A 9,359-nucleotide genomic window follows, 5' to 3' on the forward strand; every position below is an offset into this window, starting at 1 on the left:
TTACCTGAGGTCACACAGCTCTTTAGAGCTCAGCTGTAAGGAGAATTCACTTTGTAGGACTCTCCTGCGCTGTATCAGGATGAGATTGTTCTATATTGAATTCTATGTAATGGAACATAAAACACTCAACTCCATACCGGGATCCAAGTCTCCTTAGAGAAGAATAGATGCTTTTTCTCCTCTTAGGAAAGATGGAATTATTCTAAACCTCTTTACCTAGTCATATGGTCAATTGAGATCCTATATACATAGGTGTGAAATGGATGAGGGCATTTCTTACCTAAAGAAAGGATTCTTTAAATCGAGGGTGTTCCCAGACCTGAAGCCTGTCTGGTTTACCAGCGCCACGATCTGAATGTCATAGCTCTGTCTGTAAGGCAGAAAAAGAAAACCAACATATCAACTCACAAGGCTGGTGTTAGCCAGTCACATATATTTAGGGCATCTTCTTTTTTCCTTTTTTTTCTACTTTTTTGGGTGCACCATGTGGCATGTGGGATCCTCGTTTGCTGACCAGGGATTAAACCCATTCATGCCCCCTGCAGTGGAAGCGTGGAGTCTTAACCACTGGACCACCAGGGAAGTCCTGGGCATCATCTATGCATACCTACTTCATGCGGGTTTTAAGAGCATGTGTTTGGCATCTTATACATTTCTGTATCTGTTTATTTGTATATGATTAATATTGGTAGAGGTAACTGAAGGCTTGTTTGCTTGCAAACTGTTTATTACAAGAGTCTGATAGCTATAATTTCTTGGTTTAAATATTACAAAGGTAATGGTATTTCTGGTTGATTAAAGTACTTAAAAAAAAAGTTTTATCAATATCAATGGCAGAAATGGCTTTAAGTAACAGAGACCCTTTGTGGGTCACCACTGATGTAGCAAAACAATCTTAATCATGCAAGAACTGGCTAAGCTAAAATCTCAAACTGACGTAAAACAGCCAACAAATGTGATTGATTTTAAGAGACACCAGACGAAGGCTCAAGCAATTACAGTGAGAAGTGGCTAATAATAACAAGTAATATGCTATATCCTTGATGACTAATCTGAAGGGGCTATGTTTGTGGGATTTTTATTAGTCATTCTCAAGCATATACGTGTTTCTTTTGGTTATAAAAGGGTGACATACTCACTGTAGAAAAATAAGGAAAAATAGAAATAGAATAATCCATAATGTCACTAGACAAGGATTCCTTCAACTAGCATATTGTAGAATATTTCCCTTCTATGTAATTTTCCCTCTCTATATTTATAAATATAAAATTTTAGCAAAATCATGCTTAAATAGTCCTTCTTATCTCCTTATTTTATTTAACGTTAGCATTTATCCTATAATTCTCAACAATGTATTTTTCAATACCATTATGTGGGTATAGCACAATTCATTTAGCAATTTCTCATTGTTAAATATTTATGTTTTTATAATAATATATTATTACTTATGGTAACAAAAATCTGGTTTTATGACAGAAATTCTCTGCAAAAGACATTCCTGTAATACATCTTTATGTACTACCTAGGATTATATTTCTTGGGATAAATTCCTAGAGGTAGACTCACCAGGCTAAAGCATACAAAACATATTTAAGGCTCTCAAGACCTACTGCTAAAATATCTTCCAGAAAGTGTACCAAATTACCTCCTCACCTACAAAGCATAAAACTACTAATTTCATTATATTTTTTCCAATTCTTAATATTTAAATGTTTGGGATTAAAATATTATTATTTTAATTTGAATTTCCTTGATAACTAGGCTTCTTTTTTAAATTCCAGAAATTAGCGAGTGATATAAATCCCTCCCTATCATTCCCAATAGTGGCCTGGGTAGGTTTAAATATAAGGTCACATTCTGTGAAACCAGTAACTCAAGGTCTAGATTTTATTGAGGACAAACAAAATAAGAGGAAGACATAGCCATATATATATATATTTTAAGCACTCATTTCTTTGGGCTTTTTATTTTTATATTTTTAAACATCTTAATTGGAGTATAATTGCTTTACAATGTTGTGTTAGTTTCTGCTGTATTACAAAGTGAATCAGCTATATGCATATGTATATCCCCATATCCCCTCCCTCTTGCATCTCCCTCCCACCCTCCCTATCCCACCCCTTTAGGTGGACACAAAGCACTGAGCTGATCTCCCGGTGCTATGTGGCTGCTTCCCACTAGCTATCTATTTTACATTTGGTAGTGTATGTATGTCCATGCCACTCTCTCACTTCATCCCAGCTTACCTTCCCCCCTCCCCACGTCCTCAAGTCCATTCTCTAGGTCTGCGTCTTTATTCCTGTACTGTCCCCAGATTCATCAGATTTTTTTTAGATACCATATGTATGTGTTAGCATACAGTATTGGTTTTTCTCTTTCTGACTTACTTCACTCTGTATGACAATCTCTAGGTCCATCTGTGTCACTACAAATAACTCAATATCGTTTTTTTATGACTGAGTAATATTCCATTGTACATATGTGCCACATCTTCTTTATCCATTCATTGTCGATGGACACTTAGGTTGCTTCCATGTGCTGGCTATTGTAAATAGTGCTGCAATGAACATTGTGGTACATGACTCTCTTTGAATTATGGTTTTCTCAGGGTATATGGCCAGCAGTGGGATTGCTGGGTCATATGGTAGTTCTACTTTTAGTTTTTAAAGTAACCTCCATAATGTTCTTCAGAGTGGCTGTATGAATTTACATTCCCACCAACAGTGCAAGAGGGTCCTCTTTTCTCCACACCCTCTCCAGCATTTATTGTTTGTAGATTTTTGGGTGATGGCCATTCTGACGGGTGTGAGGTGATACCTCACTGTAGTTTTGATTTGCATTTCTCTAATGATTACTGATGTTGAGCATCCTTTCACGTGTTTGTTGGCAATCTGTATATCTTCTTTGGACGAATGTCTGTTTAGGTCTTCTGCCCATTTTTTGGATTGGGTTGTTTTTTTGATACTGAGCTGCACGAGCTGCTTGTATATTTTGGAGATTAATCCTTTGTCAGTTGCTTCATTTGCAAATATTTTCTCCCATTCTGAGGGTTGACTTTTCATCTTGTTTATGGTTTCCTTTGCTGTGCAAAAGCTTTGAAGTTTCATTAGGTCTCATTTGTTTACTTTTGTTTCTATATCCATTACTCTAAGAGGTGGGTCAAAAAGGATCTTGCTGTGAGATATGTCATACAGTGTTCTGATTATGTTTTCCTCTGAGTTTTCTAGTGTCTGGCCTTACATTTAGGTCTTTAATCCATTTTGAGGTTATTACTGTGTATGGTGTTAGGAAGTGTTCTAATTTCATTCTTTTACATGTAGCTGTCCAGTTTTCCCAGCACAACTTATTGAAGAGGCTGTCTTTTCTCCATTGTATATTCTCGCCTCCTTTATCAAAGATAAGGTGACCATATGTGTGTAGGTTTATTTCTGGGCTTTCTATCCTGTTCCATTCATCTATATTTCTGTTTTTGTGCCAGTACCATACTGTCTTGAATACTGTAGCTTTGTTGTATAGTCTGAAGCCCAGGAGCCTGATTCCTCCAGCTCCATTTTTCTTTCTCAAGATTGCTTTGGCTATTCAGGGCCTTTTGTGTTTCCATATAAATTGTGAAATATTTTGTTCTAGTTCTGTGAAAAATGCCACTGGTAGTTTGATAGGGATTGCACTGAATCTGTAGATTGCTTTGTATAGTCATTTTCACAATGTTGATTCTTCCAATCCAAGAACATGGTATATCTCTCCATCTGTTTGTATCATCTTTAATTTGTTTCATTGGTGTCTTATACTTTTCTGCATATAGGTCTTTTGTCTCCTTAGGTAGGTTTATTCCTAGGTATTTTATTCTTTTTGTTTCAATGGTGAGTGGGAGTGTTTCCTTAATTTCTTTTTCAGATTTTTTCATCATTAGTGTATAGGAATGGAAGAGATTTCTGTGCATTTATTTTATATCCTGCTACTCTACCATATTCATTGATTAGCTCTGGTAGTTTTCTGGTAGCATCTTTAGGATTGCCTATGTATAGTATCATGTCACCTGCAAACAGTGACAGTTTTACTTCTTCTTTTCCAATTTCGATTCCTTTTCTTTCTTTTTCTTGTCTGAACGCTGTAGCTAAAACTTCCATAACTATGTTGAATAACAGTGGTGAGAGTGGGCAACCTTGTCTTGTTCCTGATCTTAGAGGAAATGGTTTCAGTTTTCACCACTGAGAACGATGTTGGCTATGGGTTTGTCATATATGGCCTTCATTATGTTGAGGTAGGTTCCCTCTATGCCTACTTTCTGGAGAGTTTTTGTCATAAATAGGTGTTGAATTTTGTCAAAAGCTTTTTCTGCATCTACTGAGATGATCATATGGTATTTATCCTTGAAGTTGTTAATATGGTGTATCACAATGATTGATTTGCATATCGTGAAGAATCCTTGCATTCCTGGGATAAACCCCACTTGATCACGGTGTACGATCCTTTTAATGTGCGGTTGGATTCTGTTTGCTAGTATTTTGTTGAGGATTTATGCATCTATGTTCAACAGTGATATTGGCCTGTAGTTTTCTTTTTTTGTGATATCTTTGTCTGGTTTTGTCATCAGGGTGATGGTAACTTTGTAGAATGAGTTGGGGAGTGTTCCTTCCTCTGCTATATTTTGGAAGAGTTTGAGAGGATAGATGTTACCTCTTCTCTAAATGTTTGACAGATTTTGCCTGCGAAGACATCTGGTCCTGGGCTTTTGTTTGTTGGAAGATTTTTAATCACAGTTTCAATTTCAATGCTTGTGATTGGTCTGTTCATATTTTCTCTTTCTTCCTGGATCAGTCTCATAAGGTTTTGCTTTTCTAAGAATTTGTCCATTTCTTCCAGATTGTCCATTTTATTGGCATAGAGTCACTTGTAGTAATCTCTCATGATCCTTTGTATTTCTGCAGTGTCAGTTGTTACTTCTCTTTTTTCATTTCTAATTCTGTTGAGTCTTCTCCCTTTTTTCCTTGATGAATCTCGCTAATGGTTTATCAGGTTTTTTTAATCTTCTCAAAGAACCAGCTTTTAGTTTTATTGATCTTTGCTATTGTTTCCTTCATTTCTTTTTCATTTAGTCTGATCCGATCTTTATGATTTCTTTCCTTCTGCTAACTTTGTGGGGTTTTTTTTTTTTGTTCTACTTTCACTAATTGCTTTAGGTTTAAGGTTAGGTTGTTTGTTTGAGATGTTTCTCGTTTCTTAAGGTAGGATCCTATTGCTATAAACCTCCCTCTTAGAACTGCTTTTGCTGCATCCCATAGTTTAGGGCTGTCGTGTTTTCATTGTCATTTGTTTCTAGGTATTTTTTGACTTCCTCTTTGATTTCTTCAGTGATCTCTCAGTTATTTAGTAGCGTACTGTTTAGCCTCCATGTGTTTGTATTTTTTACAGATTTTTTCCTGTAATTGATATCTAGTTTCATAGCACTGTGGTCAGGAAAGATACCTGATATGATTTCAATTTTCTTAAATTAACCAAAGCTTCATTTGTGACCCAGGATATGGTCTAACCTGGAGAATGTTCTATGAGCACTTGAGAAGAAAGTGTATTCTGTTGTTTTTGGATGGAATGTCCTATAGATACCAACTAAGTCCATCTTGTTTAATGTACCGTTTAAAGCTTGTGTTTCCTTATTTATTTTCATTTTGGATGATCTGCCCATTGGTGAAAGTGGGGTGTTAAAGTCCCCTACTATGATTGTGTTACTGTCGATTTCCCCTTTTATGGCTATTAGCCATTTGCCTTATGTAATGAGGTGCTCCTGTGTAGGGTGCATAAATATTTACAATTGTTATATCTTGTTGTTGGATTGATCCCTTGCTCATTCTGTAGTGTCCTTCTTTGCCTCTTGTAATAGTCTTTAAAGTCTATTTTGTCTGATATGAGAATTGTTACTCCAGCTTTCTTTTGATTTCCATTTGCATCAAATATCTTTTTCTATCCCCTCACTTTCAGTCTGTATGTGTCCCTAGGTCTGAAGTGGGTCTATTGTAGACAGCATATGTACAGGTCTTGTTTTTGTATCCATTCAGCCAGTCTATGCCTTTTGGTTGGGGCATTTAATCCATTTACATTTAAGGTAATTGTAGATATGTATGCTCCTATTACCATTTTCTTGATTGTTCTGAGTTTGTTTTTGTAGGCCTTTTCCTTCTCTTGTGTTTCCTGCCTAGAAAAGTTCCTTTAGCATTTGTTGTAAAGCTGGTTTGGTGGTGCTGAACTCTCTCAGCTTTTGCTTGTCTGTAAAGGTTTTAACTTCTCATCAAATCTGAATGAGATCCTTGCTGGGTAGAGTAATCTTGGTTGTAGGCTTTTCCCTTTCATCACTTTAAATATGTCCTGCCACTCCCTTCTGGCTTGCAGAGTTTCTGCTGAAAAATCAGCTGTTAACCTTATGCGGATTCCCTTATATATTATTTGTGGCTTTTCCCTTGCTACTTTTAATATTTTTTCTATTTAATTTTTGATAGTTTGATTAATATGTGTCTCTGCATGTTTCTCTTTGGGCTTATCCCGTATAAGACTCTCTGTGCTTCCTGGACTTGACTATTTCCTTTCCCACATTAGGGAAGTTTTCAACTATAATCTCTTCAAATATTTTCTCAGACCCTTTCTTTTTCTCTTCTTCTTCTGGGACTCATATAATTCGAATGTTGGTGCGTTTAATGTTGTGCCAAGGCCTCTGTGACTGTCCTCAATTCTTTTCATTTAGTTTTCTTTATTCTTCACCCTGGCAGTTACTTCCACCATTTTATCTTACAGCTCACTTACCCATTCTTCTGCCTCAGTTATTCTGTTATTGATTCCTTCTAGAGTATTTTTAATTTCAGTAATTGTGTTGTTTATCACTGTTTGCTCTTTACTTCTTCTAGATCCTTGTTAAATATTTCTTGTATTTTCTCCATTCTATTTCTGAATTTTGGATCGTCTTTACTCTGAATTATTTTTCAGGTAGGTTGCCCATTTCGTCTTCATTTATTTGGTCTTGTAGGTTTTTACCTTGCTTCTTCATCTGTAATATATTTTTTTGGTCATTTTTTGTTTTTTTTTGATGGGTGGTGCTATATTCCTGTCTTACTGCTTGTTTGGCCTAAGACATCCAGCACTGGAATTTGCAGGCTTTGGATACAGCCGGGTCTTGGTGCTGAGATGAGGACCGTTGGGTGCCTTCACTCTGATAGATATTCCATGGTGTCTGAGGTTCTCTGTTAGTCCAGTGGTTTGGACTCAGAGCTCCCACCACAGGAGCTCAGGCCTGACCTTTGGCCTGGGAACCAAGATCCCACAAGTTTCGTAGCGTGGTAAAAAAAAAAAAAAAGGAAAGAAAGAAAGAAAAAAAGGAGCAGTACATTATCAAAGAATAAAAAACAAAATAAATTCAGAAAGATAAAAAATATACTAGGAAAAATAAAACTATAATTGAAACAACTGCAAGAAGGTAAAATAAAACCAGAACAAAGAATAAAAAAGGGGAGGGGGGTGGGACAAGCCAAAAGGAGAGAATAACAACGTATAAAGAATAAAATGAGAAAAAGAGAAGATTAGGAAAAATAAAACAATCAACAACAATGAATCAAGGTAAAACAGAACCCCAATCTAAAAGAGGAAAAAAAAAATCCTTGCCTATGGGGGCAGAGTTTAGGCGGGGGTGGGGTTTAGGGTGGGGCAGGACCTAGGCGAGGTGATGTTCAAGCACGGGGCGGGCCCTTTGCTTAGGACCTATGTGGAAGGGGAGAAGCAGCACGTGGAGAGGAGGGCCTCTGGAATGTGGAGTTCTGGAGTTCGGAGGTAGGGCCCTGTGTGAGGGTGTGTGGGTGGGGTTTAAGCCCAGCGCATTGGTAGGGGTCTCAGAGGGGGTCTCTGAGTGTAGAGGTGGGGCCCTGGGTGGGGTGTAGGGGCGGGGCCTGTGTTCTGCAGAGCAGGAGGGAGACTCTGAGGGCAGAGGGTTAGGCCTAGGACCCCAACAGGCTCCCCAGTGCCTAAGTGGGCAGGGAAAGCACTGGTCGTGTTCCCTTCCATTCCTCCATGCACCTCCCCCTGTCTCCCCCACGGCCTCCCCTGTCCCCGCTGGACCCCTAACCATGGGTGGGTCCCGCTGGGTGTAGAAATCCTCCCTTCCCCCAGCTACCCCTCAGGGATGCCAGTCCCATAGTCCAGCCTTTACTTCTGCTCCCCCTTCCTTCCCTCCCACTCCCTCAGGACCTGCAGGGCTGGAGGGGACCTGGGTGGGCAGAGGATCAGGCACAGGATGTCAGCAAGTTCCTGGGGACCCAAGTGGGCAGGGGAAAACTGGCCACACTCCATTTTGATCCTCTGCCCTCCCAATGGTTCCCCAATTTCCCCCTTGGGGCGTGGGATCCCTTCCCCTCCCCCAGCCGCCCCTCAGGGGCGCCAGTCCTGTCCTGCCTCCACTTCTCCTCCCCCTTCACTCCCCCCCACGCCCCACATCCTACCCAGTCGCTGGGGGTTCCTCCTGTCCCGTTAGGTGTCCGTGGTCCCCCACTGGTGCCTGGTAGGTGCCCAACTTGTGAGGAGATGCGAACTCCGCGTCCTCCTAGTAGGCTGTCTTGACTCCACCCCTCCATAGCCATATATTTTAAAAAATGTCCTTTGATTCTATTTCATTTCAACTCATCTGACTTGGAACTTTTTGTTTGTTTTAAAATGTCTCTTCCATGATACCCACATCCAGTAGTTCACAGCATTTGTGATACCTGAAGGCAGACTTGAGAACTAGACATTGAAACAGTGAGCTCCTCAGGAGGGGGCAACCTTTGCTGGCTTCGTAGAAAGGCTGACAGAGCAGCCTGGCAAACAAGTCAGGGAGAGACACACCAACACATTTCACGAAATAGAAGACACCTTATTAACAATACTTGAAGTAATTAATGTAGAACTTAAAGCATAAATTGAGCACTCGGAAGTATTTTCAAATGTGTGTGTCTGTGGATGCACAGAGTCAGATTGGTCGCAACTAAAAACTGGATGGTTCCTGCTGTGATTCGGAAGAACAATCAGTACGTTCTTGCTGCAGGGTCTTCAGCAGGGCTCTTTTTCAGATACTAAATATGGTAATGTTGCCACTTTATACTCACTTTTTACAACCCACTCCTCTTCTTTTCCCCTTATCAAGTCCTATCTCCCTAATGGAAGGAAAAAAGAGCTTCATGTCCTGCCACGGCTCAGTGTGTCAGTGAAAAGTTCAGATTTGTTCCTTCACTGCATCTAAGTGTGCACAACAGTTTCCCCCTAGAATTCTTTCTGCTACAGCTGTCCAAATCCATACCTCGTGAGAGGTTCTGTCTTCGCTGAAGTCCAAGGTGAAGCAGTTTCCTGCT

General features: G+C 39.4%; 1 protein-coding gene across 1 annotated transcript in view; it reads right to left on the reverse strand.

The window, feature by feature from the left end:
• Nucleotides 1-276: 276 nt before the first annotated feature.
• The window catches only part of LOC103081973 (histone-arginine methyltransferase CARM1-like), a 167,804-nt gene continuing 158,721 nt past the window's right edge, over nt 277-9,359 (reverse strand). The window contains exon 12 of the mRNA XM_007464199.1: nt 277-370. Within this exon, the coding sequence (XP_007464261.1) occupies nt 277-370 (94 nt within the window). The remainder of the gene's footprint in view (nt 371-9,359) is intronic.

This window comes from Lipotes vexillifer, unplaced genomic scaffold (genome assembly GCF_000442215.2).
Source record: "Lipotes vexillifer unplaced genomic scaffold, Lipotes_vexillifer_v1.1 scaffold1544, whole genome shotgun sequence".
Classification (NCBI taxonomy): domain Eukaryota; kingdom Metazoa; phylum Chordata; class Mammalia; order Artiodactyla; family Lipotidae; genus Lipotes; species Lipotes vexillifer.